Source organism: Emydura macquarii, unplaced genomic scaffold (assembly GCF_026122565.2).
Source record: "Emydura macquarii macquarii isolate MOO-44397 ecotype Brisbane River unplaced genomic scaffold, CSIRO-AGI_Emac_v2 contig_1253, whole genome shotgun sequence".
Lineage (NCBI taxonomy): Eukaryota > Metazoa > Chordata > Testudines > Chelidae > Emydura > Emydura macquarii.
Window position 1 is genome coordinate 51,383,781 of NW_027131390.1, and position 23,041 is coordinate 51,406,821.

A 23,041-nucleotide genomic window follows, 5' to 3' on the forward strand; every position below is an offset into this window, starting at 1 on the left:
GGAATGTAAAGATGAGGTAAAGAGTAGGTCGAATATCGACTTGTGCATGAACAGAGCATGCTATACGGGGTTTGGTTCCTACAAAGTAACCAAGCCAATCCCAACACATATGTTGCATCACACAGTAAATGCAATAAAGTGTGTCAGGGTATATAAAGGGTGAGAGCTTTGTGTAACTTTGGATATGTATTTTATGTACCCTACATCCACCACCGCCCCGCGTTTGAGTCTAATCAACACAGCATAGTGTTGCCATATGCCAAATAAAGATATCCCAGTGACGAAGTCTGGAGTTGAACTTGGGAACCTGAGTGGGAAAAGGTCTGAGAGAAAATCCCAACTCCTCCCTCACAAGGTGTTCTGAGGATAAATACATGAAAGATGTTGAAGCATTTTGAGAGTGATGAAAAGCTCTGCGTAAGAAATTGTTATTAACAGGTTACCAACTTCAAACTAATTCAGAACTTGGCATTAAGGACTTACCTAGACAAGGAAAATTTGCACCAGTGTAACCACGTCAATCTAATTGTACCAGCACAAACCCCTAAGGTCAAACTTATAGTAGAGCAAAAAGACAAGTCCACATAGACAGGACCTAAATACATAAATTCAATGTAACATTCTGCTGGATCCACGAGCCACTATTAGACCACAATAGATGTAAAATGTTTTCTGTATCTAGAGTAATATTTTATATTCAATTACCACAATGTCTCACAAAACCAAACTCAGCAGGTCAAACCGAACCTTTGCAGGACCTCTGACATGTTTGACGTTAACATATAAAATGGCAAATTTAACCAACTTTCATACAGCACAATCAATACACGTACATCAGCGTAAAACGTCCCTGAGCAGCATCACCACACACTCAACTAACAAGGCAATTGCCTATAGGGACAAGCCTTTGAGGAATCAGTAAAAAGTGAATGGCACTGATACAGCCTGGCCCACTCAGAGTGAGGAAGACATCTTCCTGCCCTTCTCCACTGAGGAAGGAGAGAGAGCACTGAGCTACATGAAAGCAGGAAAAGCATGCGGCCAGGACAAGATTCCACCAGAAATACTATTAAAACTTGGTAAGAAGAGCATAAAATGGCTGTGAATTTTCATATCCAGTGTCATTCAAGCGAACAAGATGCTGAAGATATGGCAGAAAGCTCAGGCACTAGCTACACCAAAACAAGGAAACAACCATTTCCTTCCAGCTAGCTACTGTCTGATATCATTTTGATCTTTGCTTACAAACATTTGGAGTGACTGAGACCTTGTCTACACTACAGAGTTGTGTCAATGCAAATTATACCAATGATCAAAACCACTATAATTATATCGTTTGTGCTGGTTCACACAGTGCTCCTTCTGTTGGTGAAATATGTCCACAGTTTGTGCTCTAGCATCAACAGTAAGATCAGTATACTACGGGTAGTGATCCCACTGTGCAACTTGTCACCTTCTGCAACTATGAGCTTCGGTTTCCGACTGCGTTTCACGGTATTTTTCTACAGTCCCTGTTTACTGTGTGCCTGCCAGATCTGTCTGAAAGGATGGATCCTGCGCTACTCTCCACCGTTGAGGTCACTCTTATGACCACATCATGGATGGTCATGTAGTATATCATGAGTTCCCAATCTCAACAGGAATCTGAGGTGCCTGACCTGGTATGTGCCATGGAAAGAAACAATGCCAGATTACTTTTGGCATTCATGGACCAGCTGCACATGGTGGACTGTTGCTGTGCACATTTACACATTAGAGCAAGTTCTGAGTGATGACCAAGCAGGTTTCAGACCTAATAGGAACATTTGTTCTTACTCTTACCACTTATTTAGAAAATGGTTTTCTACCAAAAGAAAAGACAGGGGCTGTGTTTCCTGCCATGCCAGCATATCATACCATCTGGCACACTGGTTTTCTGGTCAAGATGTAAAAGATGTTACCTTGATGTGTTATTATGACTACAGAAACGATGCTTTGAAACAGGCAATTCCAAGCAGCGCTAGGAAGTAAACTGAGCGCATGGAGGGTCCAGAAGAATGAGCTCCCTCAGGGATCTCTTCTTGCCCCAACTTATTTCCAACATGTTTTCAAACTCTCTGTCTCCGACTTTCTCAAGGCCATTCAAGTCTGCAGATGACATTTGACTAGCCTGAAAAGATTGAGCACAACCAGCACCAAGATATGGCAGCCATCAGTGGTGTCTGCAGCCCAGCATGTGAAAGACAGGGTCACCATGCTTGCATCTCAAACTAATGCTTCATGAGAACTCAACATTTTCTTGAATGGAGAATGACTGGCACATAACCCAAAGTCAGCATGTATACAAGTAACTCTAGCTCACACACTGACGCATCAGCAGAATATTAATCTGGACTATGCTACTGACCAGCTCCACAGTGGATGCTGTCACACTGTGGTAAACAGAATAAGAATCAGCTGCTCCCTCTCTGAGAAAATTTTTACTCATCACTCAGCCTGAGAGCAAACTGCCTGGTTTCAGGTGACCACGCTATCAGTGGTGCAAGCTCAACCATTTCAGAGGTGTGGTGGTGGGGTTTGTGGCATATGATCACACCTGGGGCTCAGAACAGTCCTGTATGGCTGCGGGTGGGGGTTGACAATACACACCTACTGAACAGCTGCTCATCTCATGCTGGTCTCTCAGCAGCACTTTCCAGATTCCACTCTGCTGACCCCAAAGCTATTGAATGGCTAAAACACGTGTGATGTCTGCCTAAGCCCTTTTGACATTTGTCCTTTGACGTACACATATCTTTTATATCCCTACTATTTTATCGTTTGAACGCTCTTCCATCTTTATTGTAACACTTGTGCATTCAACTAATAATAATGGAATAGCAAAGACTCTATAGAACAGGATTGTGTTAATATTGACATCCACTCCCCTCTGTCACTCTGCCAGAAGTTTCTCTCTTTTCCTGAACTAGGTTGTCTTCAATGTAAAAATGGCTGTGCTGACAGATACAGGGCCCGGAACTGGACACTGGTAACAATAGGAATAAAGCCTGTTCCCTGCTACACAAAAAAAACAATGGACACGAGTACAAAGAGTGAATGAGACCCCAGAGTCATGCGTTGGCTCTACTGACCAGAGAAAAGACTTTTGTTAACTTGTGCTCACCTAGCACTGGCTGGGAGGTATAAAAAGGCAGTTGCCCTACTGGAGTACTATGGCTTGCAGCCTGAATCCAGCTACGATGGGAAAGGTAAGAGGAAACCTATCTTGATCTATTCTTTGGTATGTCAGTTTGAAATAAGGGACTTGATTCTCCTCTCACTTACTTTGATTTAAGTATGTTGATGTCAAAAGAGTTACTCCTGATCCATACTAGCAGAAGAGGAGAATCAAGAATGCAGATCTAGGGGACATACCACCTCTATTCATCCTTGCAATTAAACTTTCAAAGCCCAATTGTGCTCTCCCTTACACTGATGTAACTGAGGAATACTCGCACTGAACTCAAAGGAGTGTATCAGTTTATCAGTGTGAGTAAAACGTAATATCCGGACACTTCGTGCTTAGTGTGCTGGATGGAGAGAAACTGAAGTGCCAGGATGCAGTCACACTGAACAAGACGTCACTGAAACCCCTGCCAATTTGTTTCTCGCACTAGATCACCCTTTTCGAGGACAGAAACTTCCAAGGCCGCTCTGTTGAGTGCAGCAGTGACCGTCCGGACTTTCAAAGTCAGATCAGCCGCTGTAACTCCATCCAAGTGGAAAGTGGCTGCTTCATGCTCTACGAACGTCCCAACTTCCAGGGACAGCAGTTCTTTGTGAAAAGGGGAGAATATCCTGACATCCAGACTCAGGGTTTCAGCACCTCCATTAAGTCCTGCCGGATGATCCCACCTGTGAGTTTGCTTTTGCTTCTCTTTTTAAAGATGACAAATGTTGCCCAAGCCGCTGTCATAAGGGGCCTGTTTGATCATGTTCATCCCAGATGCCTAAGATTAAGAACTAGAATTGCTGTCTTCCTCCAAGAGGTAGTTCTTCCAGGATGGCTGGGAGAGAACATGCAGGGGTAGGACAGGAAAACTTCCACTATTACTGTTATATGGGTCCTGAATGCAGCTATTTTGTGGTTAAGTCTATGGACAGTATATGTACATTTCTCTTAACTCAAAAAGTGTCAGAAAGTTCTGGCGATTTAGAGATACATTGGGCCCTGTCCCCTCACACTAGTGTAAAATTCCCGGATGCCCACAGAGTTACACTAGTATGAGGGGAGAATTGGGCCCAATATTTTCTGTCACTCTTTAGCATAAATCCACTTTTCCGTTTCCTTGACTTCAGGGCACCCAAGGCCTAAAAGGTCCCCAGCAGAACTTAGCGTAGCCTATGGGACCACCGCGTTAGGATGACCAGATGTCCCAATTTTATAGGGACCGTCCCAATAATCAAGACTTTGTCTTACATAGGTGCCTACTACCCCCTATCCCTATCCCGATTTTTCAAACTTGCTATCTCGTCATCCTCCACTGAGCTGGCCGAGGATTGGCTACTGTTGTGCACTCCAGCCACACCCCCTCTTGCACCCTGATGGGCTCCCTCTCCCCACCCCAGACATGCCCTGCACCAGGGCTGAGGGAAATGGCTGGCGTGGGTCTGAGTCAAATGGGTGGATGCGCTGTCTTTGCAGCATTCAAGGATTCCCCTCATCTGGGGAGCAGAGGCAGCTCTAAGTGCCCTTTGCAGCACTGGAGCAGTGCACGGGGATGACTCAGGGCCCAGGATCAAAGGCAGCCAGCCTGCTGCAGTCACTCTCTTACCCTGTCTCATTTTCTGTCACAGCACAGGGGCACCTACAGGATAAAGATCTATGAGAAGGAGGATCTCCGAGGCAACACGGCCGAGTTCTCCGAGGACTCTTCCCAAGTCATGGAGCAGTTCCGCTCCCACGAGATGCAATCTTGCTCTGTGCTGGAGGGGTACTGGATCCTCTATGAATTGCCGAATTACAGAGGCCGCCAATACCTGCTGAGGCCAGGGGAGCACAGGAGATTCAGCGACTGGGGTGCTATGAGCGGTAAAATTGGCTCTTTGAGACGTGCCACTGACACTGATAGTTACTGAATTAAGACGGTTTTTGCCTGGAAGGGTCTCAATGAATAAAATGCTTTAAACTCATTGTGCTCTCCGCGTGCTGTTGTAAGTGCATTAAGGGGGACGCCGAGGCTTGTCCTGATGTTCTTGGGCTGCAGTGCCAGCTTCTGAACCAAAAGCTCTTCCTCTTCTTGACCTGCCCTTCCCCAGCGTTGCATAGCTACTTCCAGCACTAGCACCCAACGCCAAACACAGGGCTCAGCCCTGGGCAGCCAGACCAGGGAGTGCGGGGGCACAAGGCACCCCCAGTCACCTCTATGGCTGTGCAGACCTGAGCCCCTTGCACTGCATTCTGGGTAATCCATAGATTGAAACACCAGGACTTGGCCCATAGAGAGGCTGACAGGAGGACTGTCACCCTACAGCTGTAGCCTAGGTCATAATCCTCCAGCTCACTCGTAGCCATGATTTGGAGCTAGGGCTAGCGTGGCACTGGGGCTGTACTCCAGCCCTCGCTCCTTGGCCAGAGGGGCCTGGGAGATTACGAGGGAGAAGCAGCTACCTAGCAAGAAGCAGGCAGAGCCAGGCACCCAGGTATGGCGGGAATCAGCCACATCCCACTCCCAGCCGAGGGGCAGTGTCAGCCACAGGCCTCCCCCTCCAGTGACCGAGCCTCCAGCCAGAGCTACCTGAGCTCTGATCCAAGGCAGGGCTGGATTAACTAGCCATGGGCACCACAGGCCTGGGTCGAGGGTCCCAGCTCCGGAATCATCTGATTACACTGGAACGCCATGGGCTGTAAAGCCAAGCTTGAGAACATGAGCCATGTGGACCCAATGCAGAGACGTCTGCCCAAGTCTGCAGCCAGCCTGAAACCACAGCTCTGACCAGGTTGAACAGCCCTGTGCACCTCAGTGTGGGATTAACAGGAGCCACCAGCAGAGGATTGAAAGAGGCAGGAAGAGAAGGTGATGTCTTGCCATCCAAACTAATACTCCCAGGTTCAAGAGCGAGTCCTGGGAACTCTCTCACTCCCTCCCTTTACCTCAGGGTGGGATGGACAAAGGACCCGTGTTCTCCCTGAGGGTAGAGGGCCCTTGCTCCTATTCCCAGGAAGGGGGAGGACCCCATACAGCTATTCCTGTCTCTTTTGGTGAGGAGCCAAACAGAGCATTTGCCCAGCTGATATACAGGGAGCCATGAAGAGCGCTCCCCAGCCACGGAGGCACTTTGGATCAGCCTTGCCAGCAGCAGAGGCAATTTCTTGTGTACAATAAGATGAGGTCTGATCCTGGACTCTCTCTATGGGCAGTGGGGAAGGACCACAGTTCTAGAATGACTGATCTGTATGGCTATGAAGGTGAACAAGGGACAAGGTTAAATACAGAGAAGAGCAAAGTCAGTGAGATACTCAGTTGTAGCCTGCCCTCCAGGGCTACAGCACGGTCCCCTTATGGAGACTCCAGAGATGAGGCCCACATGAGTTTTTGTGCATAAATCAAAGATGCCAGCTTAGTGCAAGGAGCCCAGCATTGTAAGCAAGGTGCTTGTAATCAGAGACTGACAGTATCATCACCAGTAACCCACTGGCAGTACTGTGTACAGTCTTAGGGGAGTCTAAGTCAACAGAAATCTCTAGGTAGACTGCCCGAAGTCTGGTGGCATTCAGGAAGCAATCGACCTAGCCTCTAGGGGATAGCGTGGGGTCCTGATCCAGCAAAGCACTTAAGCGTGTGCTTAACTGAAGCTCTTGTACCATCCCATTGATCAAGTTATGCACGTGCTCGCGTGCTGTGCTGTATTGGAGCCTGTGCCAGACAGCCTGTCTTGGGGCTCACTCACCGCTAGGGACACCTCCTTACGGCTACATCTTGGGCTCAGCTCTCACCCCTTCTTCCTTCGGTTACTGACGCTCTGACCCATTGCTCTCCTCATGACTCATCCCTCTGGCTAGGTCACTACACATTCCCCACTCTCCAGAGCATCAAAGTCCCTCCAGATCAGCTGTCCAGTTGGTGTCTCCCACAATCTTGTGCCCCTCCCCAGTGGCTGGAAGAGGAACCCAGGCCTGCCTAGTATTCTGGCTTGGAGACCAGCCACCCTATAACTAGCAACCATAGTCTTTGTTATCCCAGACCCTATTGTTGTTTCACTGGGCTGTTTCCTACCTTCCTTTCTCTGTCTTTTGGTCCAGCCCTGGCTTACCATTGGAGTTTCCTCTGCTCCCTGTGGGTACCTGACCCTCTCTCCTCTTCTTCCCAGAGTCTGTATAGTCTAAGGCAGGGTCCCAGGACTTACTGTCTCCCTAGATTGCCTCCTCTCTAGGGAGGCACTGCAGAGTTCCTTCCTGCAGCCCTCTTGTTGCTCTCCACTTCTTGATTTTACAGCAACTCAGCTTGCCCCAGCCTAGCCTGGCTTCATCATCCATCAGACCTTGTCTGCCCTGATTCTGCTCCAGGTGCAGCCTGTCTCAGTGTTAATTGTCCCTTTTTACTTACTCAGGCCTTGTGTGGGGTAGACACCCCATCACCCATCCACCCAAAGAGTTTGACTGCACTTTCTTAAGCAAGCTATACAGCAGTGCTGATTGCCCCTTTCTGCTCTCAGCTCTCCACTAAGTCAGGAATAATTCTACCGAAGGCAGTGGAGTTATATTGTTGTATAACCGTGGTGAGAGCAGAAGAAAGTCCTACAAGGGTGCCACTTGTCACACTCTTCCAAACCAGAGTAATAGCTAACCTCGCAACCTTTCCAGCATGAAAACAAAAAACAAGCCCAAACCATCCAAATTGGTTGAGATACTTAGTACAAAAAACCTAATTTATATTAGTTGCTCTCATGCCTAATGAGAGATCTGGCAACCCAGCATTTCCATCTCCCTCTGTCTAGTGCCACATGTCTTGCTCCGTTATAGTCTGCTTTCAAGACAGTGACATCTTTCTCAATGGTTTTCTTATGCATCATCTGTTCTCTTTTCTGCCTTCCACTAAGTGCTATCCAGTCAAAGACTTGGGTTGTTTTGACATCTACACATGGCCAAACCATTTCAGCCTTCTTTTGCGAATTATTATCTCTACAACCGTTGGCCAAACTCTTACGCAGGAGTAAAGGGACATGTCATCACAAAGCAATAAACAAAATAAAGCCCAAAGAATGAATGCTGCATGTCTAAGAGAAGAACACTATGATCCAAAGGCTCTGGGGCAGTGTCCTAGATATAAAAGAGGACAGGATATCATATCTTTAATGTGATCTAACCCTCGTTGAGATCTGTAAGCAAAGCTTTGGCCAAAGGCTAAAATCCTTGAATCACAATATTAGCCTCTTTCTTTAAAAGGATATGGGGAAAGAGAAGCTTAAGAAGCAGTTTGTACATTCCAATTAGAGCTCATCAAAAATTGGCTGGTCCTACAGTGACCAACAGTATGGGCATAGGATGCGATACACTGAAAAACACCAGCCTTCTTAGCCACTTGTCAGAACCTTGAGACGTGTGTGGAACTTCAGCATCTCAAGGTGAAAGAACACCCCAGAAAAATCTGGTTACAAGCATGCTCCAGAATTTCTAGTTTAGCTCTGACTCTGTCCCTGTGAATGAGTTTTGGCTACAGCACCAGAAAAAGTGTGCTCAGGTGATTTGCCCAAGACCATGTCAGAGCTGGGACTAGAACACAGGAGTTCTTGGTTTTTATGTATGGCTGGTTCACACTGACTGCACAATTCGGCGGTAGTCGACGGGAGTTACGCAAACTACGCAGAGTAGTTTGCGTAACTGATGTTGACTGCTCAGCTTCCCTTCTGCGCGCTGTTCACACTGCGCTGAGCGACTCAGCGCTACGCTACTTGAGGGGGTGGACTTACTCAGTCGACTTCCTGATCGATTGAGCAATTAACTGAGCTCTCAACATAAGGGGTTCACAGTCTGACTCAAAGTGTTCAGTGTTCCTGAAATCCCCACTTAAAATAAAAATAAGGCAGGTCCTCCTTTGCCTGCCGATCAAAGTACACATACACTACAGTGGTGTGACTGTAACCCTTCTGCCAGACAAAGTCGGCAGCAGCAAGGGCCGGGTTCTATATCTAGGGGTCCCCGTCAATGATACAACACCAAACTCGCTCGAGCCCCCACCCAGTCACCTGGGAAATTACACACTATCCCCTGGGCGCCCCCCAAAGGGCAATATTTCCCCTCTCGCAAGCACAGAGTCTGAGTGTAGAAAGAAACCTTTTAATAGCAAAAGAGAGGTAACAGCACTGGTTTGGGAAAACAGTGCAAACAGAGTTCATGAACTCAATGAGCCAAACCCATCCCAGAATACAGGGCGTGTCCTTCGCCTCCACCTTCCTTCTTCCCCCAATACTGACCATCGTAGTTGCAATGTCCACCTCTTGGGTGTGGCTCCACCCCCTATGCTGCTCCTGTCAGACACAGGCTTGACCAGGCCCCCTCTGCTGCTGTCTCCTGCCGCCTTCAGGCCTCGCTGAGTCCCCGACCGCCTAGCACCGACCGCACCTGGCTCCAGCTGACTGCACTGGGCTGGCACCGACTGTGCCAGCCCCTCTGCCAACCACTGACCGGGCTGGCACTGACTGTGCCGCCCTCTCTGCTGACCGTGACCGCACCAGGCTGGCACCAACTGTGCCAGCCTCCCACCAGAGTTGCCTGGTGCTCACTCAGCTCTGTTAGTTGTCAGGCAGGGTTTCCCAGATCCTCTACTGGTTCAGCTCTTAGTGATTTCAGCTCATGGATAAACCTTATGCTAACATACAGGCAATGTCCCTGCTTTCAAGAAACAAAAGACTCCAAGATGAGTCATTAATTCTACCTTTTAACGAGAGAGAGAGAGAGACTCCTTTGCCAGGACCAGTACAATCCCCATAGGAGACTACTCCACCTCCCCACTGTTTCCAGGCTGAAACATCTGTCTGCCACCCTTGTGGAGCTCTGTTTAGTTTAGAGTGCAGATTTTATCATAACAAACTAAGCACAGTTTTGCTGACATCTGTTCATACAATTGAAGGACAACATTTCATTACCCCAGCAGTTAACACAAAAGTGGTTTGTAGCCCAAATCCAGCCCTGCCAACCATTTCCCATTATGCTCAGCACCTAGGTAAGTTATGCTAAATACTTAATTGTACTCATGCAGATACAAAGCCCATGCAAATAAAGTGCCCCCCTTTCAGCTGCTGAGCAGGGATAGTGCCATTGAGACACTCAGACCTGGCTTACATGACATTATAGAGCAATCCTTCAGCAGGTAGAGACTAAGTACTTCACTCAAAACGTTCTGGATTTTACTGCGCCGATATTTTGTTGCACAGAGTGTGGAGTGGCATGCACAAGCAGGTATTTGGGCATCCAAATATTTGTTTGTACATGAGATTACCCAATTCACACCCACAATTGTGACCCAGGTGTACAATTGCAGATGTACAAGTTCAGTGCATTTCATAGTTTAGCTACCTCCCTCTCTATCTGTTGAAAACTTAGCCATCAGTACCACAGTATACAGAAGGCCAACTGTATTGTTTGTGTAACTTGTCTTCGGAGTTCTCCAGATTCTCCACTCCATCACTGGACAACCATGACATCAGTGGACTTAGTGCCAGCATGAAAGCTGTGTAATGCAGTGGAGCACCAGGTCCCCACAGTCATAACAAACCATAACATGTTTATTTTATTATTCGATTTATAATATGTGCCTAATGGCCTCCAGCATCATTCACACTGATTTTTGTCCCATAGCAGGTCATCCCTACCCACATCTGAGCTTCTAGGGTTGCTTGCATGTTACAGAAGCACTCAACCACCACACTAACATCAGCTCCTGGAATTCCATCAGGATTTGAATGGAATCCCCTAGCGTGTGGATACTTCCTGAATAGTGGGAGACCCTCTAAAGCAGGGGTGTCAAACATCCAGCCCGTGGACTGGATATGGCCCGCCAACCTTTTTGGTCCAGCCCCTGGCAGCAGCATGCGCTGCCGAAAGATCTCACGATGTTGTATTCTGGCGGCGGCGTGTGGAGCACTGTGTGCACGAGACACAGCGCTTCAAAAGGCAGGAGAGCGACAGTGTGATCTTGGGGCATCATGCAGAGCGCTGTCTGTGTGAGACTGCGCTCCAAAAGGCAGCAGAGGAGAGAGTGTGGTCTCGGGGCATCGCAGGGGGCAGAACTGTTTCTTCACAGCCCACTATTTCAAAACACACGTTACTTTCAGCTGCAGGAAAACCTTCCTACTGCTGCTCACAGTTTACCATTTTCTCCCGTTTCAGTTGCTATTGCCACCCATATATCTTTCCAGAAGAACTGTCCCAAAAATACATTGGCAAATAGCTTAGGAAAGACAGAAGCCAATTGTTATATTTGATTTGTTCAGACTGAAAGATATATGTTACTTCTCCCTCTGGTGCCTAGTAAAGGCACATCTCTTCCACTACATAATTTTGGGGTTACTTAATTCTCCTATAGAACAACAAGAATTCAAAATATCACTGTAGCCATGCAAAGTAAAATACCATCAAACTGTGGTAGTTCCACACATTGTAGGAGGGTTTTACAGCTAAGTAACTGAGACAAACAAAACCTCGTGACATTGCAGAATGCTGTGTATGCCAGACTCTTATGGTGATATCTTGCATACACAACCTTGTGTAAGCTGGGCCTTGTACATATATACACAGCCTTGTGTCTTTACACAGCCTTGTGTGGGGCCTTGTAATTATGTTATCGAAGAAAAGAAAAATTGATAAAGAATGTCGTGTGGCTCAAGAGAAGTGGAGAAATTTGTATTTCTTTGCCGAACTGAATGGAAAGCCAACATGTTTGATTTGTACTCACCATGTAGCTGTTGTCAAAGAGTACAATGTTTGGAGGCACTATGATACCAACCATGCTGAGAAGTATAATAAATATATTGGGAAGTTGCGTGAGGACAAAGTTTCTGAATTGGAGAACTTCTTGAAAAAGCAGCAATCGCTATTTACAAATGCCCATCAAATAAGCGAAGCTGCAGTTAAGGCAAGCTACATGATTGCGCATGAACTAGCACAGTCATCAAAACCTTTTTCAGACAGGGAAATTATAAAGAAATATATGTTAATGACTGCAGAATTAATATTTCCAGATAAACGGCAAGCCTTTGCGAATTTAAGCCTCTTGAGAAACAGTCGCTGAGAGAATCAGTGATTTGTCAGAGAGCCTTAACAGTCAACTGAAGGACAGAGTCAAGTCCTTTATTGCATTTTCGATTGCAGTTGATGACAGTACGGATGTTACTGATGTGGCATAGCTTGCAATTTTCATTCGTGGTGTTGATAAAAACATATACATAACAGAAGAGTTTGTAGAATTGGTTCCGATGAAAGACACAACAACAGGTGACAATATCTTCAATAATTTGGTGGAAACTTTGGACAGATTAGGTATAGATTGGATGCAAGCCCTGAGTCTGGCTACAGATGGAGCACCACAAATGGTGGGTAGAAAAGCTGGAGTTGCTGCAAAGTTAAAGGAAAAATTGCTTGCTGTCAATCCACAATATCAGTTTTGTAATTTACATTGCATTTTACACCAAGAAGCACTGTGCAGTAAAACACTGAAACTGGATAATGTTTTGGATGTGGTTATAAAAACAGTTAACTTTATACGAGCAAGAGGCCTTAACCAAAGGCAGTTCAATTGCCTTCTGGAAGTAACTGAGAAACCCCATGGGTTACCATATCACACTGATGTTCATTGGCTAAGTCGGGGGACTGTACTGAAACACTCTTACGAATTGCATGGTGAAATACAATTGATTTTGAATCAGAAAGGAAAGGTTATGCCTGAACTGCAGGATAATGAATGGCTTCAAGACCCTGCTTTTATGGTGGACATCACGTAACACCTGAACTGTCTCAACACAAAGATGGAGGGGCGCAACAAATTGGTGACAGATGTTTTTGACAGCATTGGTGCTTTTGAGATTAAGCTTCAGCTTTGGGAAAAGCAACTTTCAGATAATAATCCCACACACTTTCCAACTCTAAAATCTCAACGTCACACAACTGAGTTTCATTCTGATGCTTTCACAAAAAAGTACAGCAGCAAAATTTCCAACTTAAGAAATGAATTCCAAGCAAGGTTTTCTAACTTCAAAAACTTTGAGAAAGACTTTGCAATTTTCTGTAACCCACTTTCTGTCAATGTGCACGAGGTCTCAGAGGAGTTTCAGATGGAAATAATCGAACTGCAGTGTGATTCTGTTCTGAGGGATAAGTTTTCCAGTGTTGATGTTGGAACATTTTATCAGTATGTAGGACCAAATTATCCCAGGCTGAAGTCTTTTGCTTCAAAAATTCTGTCCATGTTTGGGACAACGCATGTCTGCGAACAGCTCTTTTCTGTAATGAACATCAACAAGTCAAGATTTCGTTCTCAACTTACTGATGCACACCTGAACGCAATACTCAAGCTTGCCACAGCCAAGTCCCTTGCTCCAGACTTTGATGCAGTGGTCCAAAGTAAGAGGCATCAGGAAGCAGCAGCAGCAGTAAATAAAGTACTATAATTCTTAATCATTGATCGATTCTCTTAATCATAAAATAGTAGTAGTTGTAGAAGTGGATTTACTGCAGTTTTTATATCACTGATATCTAGCAAATAAAATATAATACTACATAAAAATGGTTGTGCCTAGTGTTTCAATTTATGGTATGTATGGCCCACTTGAACTACATGTAATTCAAATCTGGCCCACCATAGCAAATGAGTTTGACATCCCTGCTCTAAAGTATGTTAGGGCCTGGGTCTCACTAAATTCATTTAGATCTCATCTCTTGATCCTAACATTAATATACTGATCCCCCACTCCCCTGCATAGCTGACTTTACCTTGCTCCCTTGCAGGTCCCTGCAACAAGGCCTATTTGTACAGAAGAGCTTAGCTCTTTTCTTACTTCCCACAGGACACATTCTGTGACTCCTACATAACCTACCTCTGGAATGTTACAGTCAGACTCAGTGCCACAGGGTGGCCGGCTCCTGTGATTAAAATAGGTCCAGCACCCTGTGCCAAGCAGGCACTCCTAGTTGAGCCCATTAAGGGGGCAAGGCTGCCCCTGGGCTATAAAGAGTTATAGGGCAAGTTCAGTGAGGGCAGAGCTAGGCGGAGAACTGCCACACGAAGTTTCAGGGAAAGAGGGGTTCCTGCGGAAGGGGAAGGGGCTGGGTAAGATGACCTAGCTGAAAGTTTTATTTTTTCTTTGAGAGAAGGCACAGAAGGCAGGCAGCTGCCCAGAGACCAGGACATGACAGTGCTTAAGGAAGGAAGGAAGGGCCGTGCCCAGCTTAAGGCTCAGTGGAAAGCTTTTTGTGTGTGTGTGCGCGTGCTTGTTTTTGGAACTTGGTGTTAATTAAGAAACCCCCCAAAACCACAGACCTCAGGAGGGGCTGTGATTGGCTGAGACTGTGTGGCCTTTTAAAGGGCTCTGAAGAAGAGGAAATCAAAGCCAGGTGGTCCAGAGTGACCTCTGGCCATGAGGGGTACTCAGGGGGCGGCTAACCCTCTCACACTGACCGTTCAGCCTTCACCCTCAGAAATTCTGGGAACTTTAAAGGTACTTTTCCATAAATAATGTTGCTATCAAAAAGTTGAGCTCAAATCTGCGCAGAAAGGAAAGACACTCAGAATCCAAAGTGATTTATGAATGTAAGTGAATCTGCACTGTCATCAGGGGCCACATCCCACAAAGCCTCATGGCAACCCTGCAAGCAGCCCCCTGCCTCCATTCCCCCCTTCAAGGGGTTTCTTCAGTTTGTTCATTCACAGCCCTGCTTTGGTTATGGGTTATTAAATTAACACATATTAAAAATGAAGGTCTCACGTCCATCCATTTACCGCCTTACAGGCCTTTCCTGCACATGTCTCACACCTCAGGTTCCAGGCTTCTCTGCTGGAGCCTACTCTAGAGCAGCTTCTGCTCTGCCTGAGAACACTCTCTCTTTGCAGCGTCCTGCTGCTTTTCAAAGTGGAATCAGCTGACCCCGGCTTAGGTATGCCTCCTGAGTAACTAGGGCTGGCTGGCTCCATGCTTCTAGCCCTTCAAGGGGCAAACCACCCATTAACATGCATGCACATTTTTCCCCCATTGACCACTCAGTTCCATCAGAAGCACACTCCTGCTCCATCATATAAGCAGTGAAACCCTGGGAACAGGGAGATTTCACAAAGGAAACTTGATCCCAAAGGAGATGATAGAGCACACAACAGGTTTTAAATCTTCATCCCTGCTTCAAAAGCTCCAGATGTTAGGCAATAAAGGCACAAGCCTGCAAACTCTTACCCAGAGAAGTGCATTGATGAACTGAAGGATCAGACCCTTGGTGCTGTTCCAGAGGGGTAGCCCTGTTAGTCTATATACAGCAAAAACAATGAGAGTCCTGTAGCACCTTAAAAACTAACACATTTCTGCGGGCATAAGCTTCCGTGGGCATTTCGTCAGATGCATCTGACAAAGTGGGTTGCAGCCCACGAAAGCTTATTCCTGCAGAAATTTGTTAGTCTTTGAGGTGCTACAGGACTCTCGTTGTTCTTGGTGCTGTGTTCCTCTAATGCCACTGGATGGGGTCAGGAGGATAGCTCCACTACCCATAGGAAACATACACCACCATTTATTCTGTGGAGCACCCTTCACATGCACCCTGGGGGCTGAGTCCTCGGCTGCAGTACACTGGGGAAGTCACTGAAGTTATGCCAACACACACCTGTTGAGGATCTGGCCCCATAGCTCAGAACACATTACGGAGTTACTGTACAGAATGCAAATACAGAGTTTCAAAGCATAGCAGGACAAGGAGAAAGCAGTGACAAGGCACTGGCGAAGGAGAACAGGTCTGGTTTAGGTGGGATTTGAAATGAGAGAGCAAGTCAGTGAGGTGGAGAGATACAAGAAGAGTGTCCCAGGCAGCAGCAGCAGCGGTGGATGAGAAGGCTTTTATACTATAAGTGATGAAAATATGTGTAGGCCAGATTGGAGGTTGAGGATCTAAGCGGAGGGAAAGAGAGGAATAAGGAGAGAAAGAAAGGTCTGTTGCAGCTCAGGGCAACTGCACCTGAATTTCCCCCTTGTGGTCCAGCCAGCCACCACTCTAAACTCCTGGCTCTTCAGCCATCACCTCTTGGGTAGTGACACACATCTCTCTCCCTCCAGACCAGGGTTTTTCCAAGCTGCACAGTTCTCTGCCTACACTTCTCCAGCAAGTCAGATCGCCTAAGCAGGCCTGCTTTGCTTTACTCCTCCTGTGAGCCATGACACTGTTCAGAAGTTACCGCACAACCCCTTTCTGAGCAAGCACATATTCTTAAGCTGAAAGCCTGACAGAGAAAACATTACAATAATAAAAGAACCTACACTTGTGTTAAGTGATCACTCCAGGTCCAGTGGGAGCTCTGGCAGGCAGTTCATCCTTCAAACCCCACCAAGGGGTTATTCTGCGGTCACAAGCTCAGAACAAGCATACTCAGGATGGAATCTGAGAGTCAGTCCTTTATACAACGTGGGCCTTTGATCTGCAGAGACCGTGAATCAGCCGGACAATCATCCCCTCCTCAGGGCAAAGCTTCAAAAGGCTCTGTCTTTGCATGACCAGAGGTGGCAATTTACCTTCCCCCAGGTATTTCCTAGGAACCCCATTTAACTTTGGTTGTTCAACACATTGTTTTAAATAGTGCTTTGAAGCTCATACCACTTCCCAGGGTTTACATTATTCATGCCTCCCTGCTCGAAGCATTACATAAAGTCCCATAATACATAGAAATCATAGAAGATTAGGGCTGGAAGGGACCTCAGGAGGTCATCTAGTCCAACCCCCTGCTCAAAGCAGGGCCAACCCATGTACATAAAATACTTAACCTTAATTCAATCAGGTTTGTCCAGTAATGATAATAATAATGGTGTATGAAGCCAATCAAGCAACTGGAATCAAAGCAATGGGACCAATCCCAACCAAGCAATTTGGAAACCTCAAAAATGTACCATGAAAGCCTACCAAACTTTTCCTGTGCACAGACAATTATGTGCCAAGAGTTACATTTCTGTGGTAACATATATATATATGAACTCTTAAATATAACATATGAATATTATATACATATATACAAACCTTTATATGAACTTTTAAAAGGTCAGAATAAATGGGACTATTTTCTATCTAATTGCAGATAAAGGCTCTTTGCTCTTCTGAGGTGAGTGGTAATTACTCTTGAACTTCTACAATTCCCTTGCCTAAGTAACTTCAAATGTTTACATTTTCACTCTCAGTTATGCATGCCCAGTTGATGTAAGTGTCCATTATGACACACAGTTTTGAATAATTTACCACCACAAATACAATATAGCCCACAGAATCTAAGGAAAAACAATTTTTTCCCTGAGTGACTGGCAATATCCAAAGCCTATTGAAGTCAATGGGAATTTTATTAGCGTAATGCCAGGGCTGCTTTTCAATGTCAGAAGGCCCAGGAAATTTTAAAAAGTCTTTGTCTCAAGTAATCAGGGAACAATGAGAGATTAAAAATAAATGCTATGAAACAATCCTGCAGCAGCAGTTACCGGCATTTTCTCTTGAACATGTGAAATAATGGCAATATTGCCCAACATACACATTATCCTGATCCTTTAGTTATTTACAGTAACAATAAACTTGGCACCCAGTTAACAAAAGACAAAAACAATTCTTTACAAAGAATAATGTTGATGATGGGGGGAGGGATGATGAATTCTCTTTACTGGACAAAAGATTCTCTTTTGTCCAATTCAAGTGGAGTCAGCACAGTGTTTTCTATATAAAGGACTGTTGAATCCTTCCAGAGTACTGTGGTCTCACATCTAAGCTCTGGCTAAAATGGCAAAGGTAAGAAAAAAAAACGAGTGAATACAGTGTCGAAATACAATATACCATTGTTATTTTGTGTGTGGGTGTGTTGTGAACCTACAGAGTACATCAGCCTAGTAATAGATTAACAGAAAGAAATTAAAACATACACAAAAGTGTTTAACTAGATTGAAAAAGGAAATATTAAAATCTAATATTCTCAGTAACAGTCAATACAAAAAAAAAGCATCTGACAAAGTGGGGTTCTGCCCACTAAAGCTTATGCCCAGACAAATTTGTTAGTCTTTAAGGTGCCAGAGGACTCTTGTTGTTTTAGTCAATACAAAGACATTTTATATGCAAACATTTTTGTTTAATTTTTTCTATTTAGTTCAGGTTTTATTTTCTGACTTTCTAAAGATGGTTATATTTCTCGCACACACTCTTACTTCTTTGGCGTTATGTTGTTATAAGATGCTGCAATTTGCACACTGCAATGTCTGAAGGAGACTGAAGGAGTCTGAATTTTTTTTAAAAGTATCAACCGATGTCACAAAATAGCTGCATTGAACTCATATTTTGAAGTTACTGCTACTAGTATGAGGCTATTCAAGTGACTGAAGTGTTAAAAAAATGTTTTACCAAGGTTGGAGACTATGATCCTGCACCACTAAAATCTCTGGGAGCTTTGCCACTGAATTCTTTCAGCATAGGATCAAGCCTTGTGGGAGAGATGCTCCTGCCTGACTTGGTCCTTTTGAAAAGCCCTGGAGCTGCTATGGGGAGAATTCCCCAGCACAGGCCCTTTGCAATGCAGTAGCCCAAACTTGGGGGGGAGCAGTGTAGACATGCCCTTAAAGCGGTTTCTGAACTGCCTAAGCTATATTGCTTCAGCATGCCAATCAGCCAAAAAACCCCAGGGCTGCAAAAGTGACTCATGCATCTTCACTTCTTGGACTCTTAGAGGTGCAGCACACAATCTCCACCCTGTCAATTCAAAGCACGGGAGAACATCAGCTCATTAGAATCCTAAGGGTGAGATCTGAAGACATCTGCTATGCTCGTCATCTGCTGAACAAGTCACATTTTACTAGCTGTGCACCTAAAAGGAAAATGTATATCAGCGCTTCAGTATTAATCCTGGAGAGTGGAAGTCTTTCCATTGATTTCGATAGGTTTTGGATCAGACCTTATGGGAGCCAGAAGATCAAAGCCAATTTTTGAACAAATGCTTTAAAATGTTATTAGACTTGTTTTTTATTTCAACACAGATCATTTTCTACGAGGACAGAGACTTCCAGGGCCGCTCCTATGCAGTCACCGCTGACCAGCCAGACATGCATTCTCACCTTAACCACTGCAACTCAATCCAGGTGGAAAGTGGCTGCTGGATGATCTATGAGCGCCCCCATTACATAGGACATCAGTACTTCCTGAAAAAGGGGGACTATCCAAATTACCAGCAATGGATGGGGTTCAATGACTCCATCAAGTCCTGTTGCATAATCACACCAGTAAGTTCACTGTCATTTCTATGGATGACGATTATTATTATTTGTATTAAAGCAGCCCTAGAACCATAAAACAAGTTGAGGGATCTATTGTGCTAGATGCTGTACAAATACATAAGAGACAGTCCTTGCCACAAACAATTTACAATCTGGATAAAGGGACAGCCAAAGGATGGAAGGGGAAACAGAAGCACAAACATTTTTAAAAGGTATTTAGGTGCCTAAACACATGCTTAAGTGCTTTGCTGGACTGGCGTGAGAGTGCTCAGCTCTTGGCAGAATTGAATCTGAAGACATCAATCCTGCAAATGCCAGGACACAAGTTACTCAGGCATTGTCTATGAACAAAAGTTGCACAAAGATATAATGAATGCAGTACATTCCCGCTCGTGTGGATGCAGTTATACTGACATAAAGGTGCTTAAACTCACAAACAGGTGAATAGGCTGTACTGATATATGGCACCTTTATACCAGTATAGCTCTGTCTACCCTCATGGTTGCACTTGTAAAACTATATTGGTTAAAAAAAAAATCAGCCCAGTAACCTGACAGTTATATTGGTACAGGAACCTGTCTGCATCCTTCCCAACATTTCGAGAGACTAAAGCAGAATTCAGTGCCACTCAGGTCTGGCCCGTATAGCTCTCTGGAGATGGAGATGGAATGGCATCAGGACCAAATCTGACTGGTATTATGACCTAGTGCATGGGGTTGCAACGCCACTCAAATTTGGCCTGGACACCCCTCCATAGATGGAAACGGAGGAGTGGCCAGGCCAAACATGAGTGACACTGCAACCCTATGCACCAGGTCACACCACACTGGGTTTGGTTCCCTCTCAGATAGGGGGCCTGGAGAAATCTGTTCCCATCCCAGCTGGCCCTAAATGCAGGAAATGTTCACTTCATTGGGACAGGAAGTTTGGGGGACAGAGTGTCAAAGCAGGACAGCCCTGTGAAACCCAGGATTTTGGGGAGATTTGTGTGTATAGCTTAGGCCTTACTGTTTGCAGAACCCAGGCCTAAAATACAAATTCAGGGTCTGATCCTTCAATCATTGAAGGCAGTCACAGTTTTTGCCATTGATTTCAATGGGAGTGTGATCAGACTTTGATTTTGTACAGCATCTTTCATACAAGTTGTATCCCAAAATGCTTACCACAGTTACAGAGTTAAAATAAAAATTATTAGCAGAGGGAGAAAGAAACTAAAAGCTGTAGGGAAGAGGAGAAAATTAAGATGAAATATTCAAAATATGGGGGCATATTCTTATTTCAGTGTATCGGGTTTTCTCCTAGAGTGACAATGACTATATATTTTTCTTTCAGATAGACAAGGATGAGATTGTTAGGAGAGATAACAATTCTGGGTACTTTGAGAGGACAGATATTCACTATTCATTATGAAAAGCAAAATTTCTACTTGATAAAAATTCACACCAATTGGTTTATTGACAGCAGAGTACTGAGGCAAGAATATAATTAGGGCTTCTGATTTTCAGTTTTAATACTGATAAAATATGCACAATAAAAAAAATGAAATAGATGTTTATCCAGTAACATTGGAAAAACACCCAAAATGTTTATTTATATCTAAGGGTTTGTCTACATGGAGCAGTAATGAGGACTATGGGGTGTGATTTCTATAGTGTGCTAAGATGTTGCACATGAATTGGTCCACCTAGACCCTGCTGGTGCGCACTGAAGATTCCCTAGTGCAACTGAATGTAGTGATGTTTGAAAAAGTCCTATGTTAAAGCTCACTAGGGAACATGACAAAGCTAGTAATGAATATATAGAATGTACATTACTCATTACTGTAGATACAAAGAGAAAGACCTTTTTGGACAGCCACATAAAACTCAAATCCTTCTCAAAATAAACCCTGAAAAATGAAAATAATAATCTCTGGAAAACAGAAGCCCTCAACATAATACATTTTTATATATAAGGCCCTAACAGGTCAGGGTCCCACTGTGCAACTAGACATTGTATAGACAGAGTGAGAGAGAGGCCTAAAGTAGAGCTTACCATATAAAGAGACAAAGGGCAGGAGGGGAAACAGAGGCACACAGTGGTGAGGTGACTTGCCCAAGGTCACCTTGCAGGTTAGTGGCAGAGTCAAGAACAGACGCCAGCTCTCCTGAGTGCCACCCCTAGTGCCCTACCCCCTGAAGGAAAGGAACGCTGGCAGTGCTGGCACATATCACCAGTATGGCAGTCCACCGATCACTTACCACTTGCTTTCATCCTTCAGTCACTAAATCTAGGTATAAATTTACACACACACTAGGCTTGATTCCCCACTGCTTACGCTGTTGTTACACCAGTGGAACGCTATTGGAATTGTTGGAGTTGTGTCAAACTGGCGGAACAGTGGCGAATTGGGCCCTTTTTCTGCTAATTGAACACAAGGGATAATTATTTTATGTATCATTAACGTCAATAAAACAGCAAGCAACCCAGAGTCATGTAGAGCTACTGCTTATGTGCTATACACCTATTTTTGTGTGTGTCTTCCCAGAAGGATACAAGCCTCTGAGGACTGACTTTGGAGGCAGGACGATGGAATCTTTCTGTGACAGTCCTTCTCTCTATGATGAATTTCATCAGAGGGCATGCAGTCCTGCCATGTTTTTTGAAGAAAACAGGATTTTCAGCCAAACTACTGAGGATGGCAGTACCTCCTGAGACCCAGAGAGTACAGGAGAATCACTGACTGGCGAGTCAGGACCACCAGAGTTGGTCCCTTTCGGCCAGTAGCGGATGTTTACTAAGCGGTACATGTTTCCATGCTGTAAATGCTTCTCAATTGGGATAATGCTAGTTGGATTATTAGTTGCTCTTTCAGACTGGGTTTTTCAAAGGAGCCTAATGGAAGTTAGGTTCCCAGCTCTCCTCCAGTGTTTAAGGCCCTGATTCAAAGCCCACTGAAGTCAATGGGAGTCTTTGGATCAGGTACTTACTTGACACCTGGTTCACTGTCCTAACACAAGCAGTTCTACTGAATCAGTGACGGTGCCCAGGATTAAGTCCATCACGATTTAAACTCAAGCTCAAAAAAACAAAATAGGGGGAGAAACAGCTAAAGCTAAACTGCTGAAATGGAATCTGATCTGCAGAGAGAGTCCTATAAATGGCTGCATGATTCTTCCTTTGCAAAATAATTTTCCATTCTTGTAGGAAGAGATGTGAACAGTCTGCATCAGGATGTTCCGAACAGATCTGCCCAGCATAACTTTTCATTCCTGTAACAGAGAGTCAATGGGTCATGTTCTGCACCTGCACTCACTCGGACCTGTACCTTAATTCAGGTGTGGCTCCATGAAATCAATGGCATTGCTCACAAAGGCATTACGTAAGGGTGGCTGAGTTCAGCCTACAGTTCTTTTGCGAGTGGCTTTCTAGTCCTGCCCATGTTGTATGCTGGGATTTATAACTATTGCTGCAGTCCTGGGACACACAAACTAGACTACACCAAAGCATTTCTGATTGATTTATTCCATCAACAATTGTCTTCTTGGCAACCAGCGTTTGTAGTGTGATTGGTATCATATAATAAAGAGCTTACACATCACTGTATTGTTAATTTCTCAGTAAACAA

The 23,041-nt window shown here is 45.0% G+C and overlaps 1 protein-coding gene and 1 pseudogene across 1 annotated transcript; both read left to right on the forward strand.

The window, feature by feature from the left end:
- Positions 1-3,218: 3,218 nt before the first annotated feature.
- On the forward strand, positions 3,219-5,097 carry LOC137152980 (gamma-crystallin B-like). The gene is made up of 3 exons (XM_067547906.1): positions 3,219-3,227; positions 3,636-3,875; positions 4,816-5,097. The coding sequence occupies exons 1-3, from the start codon at positions 3,219-3,221 to the stop codon at positions 5,095-5,097; spliced, it is 531 nt and encodes a 176-aa protein (XP_067404007.1).
- A 12,859-nt stretch (positions 5,098-17,956) lies between these two features.
- Positions 17,957-22,214, forward strand: LOC137152981 (gamma-crystallin-3-like; annotated as a pseudogene).
- Positions 22,215-23,041: the final 827 nt, after the last annotated feature.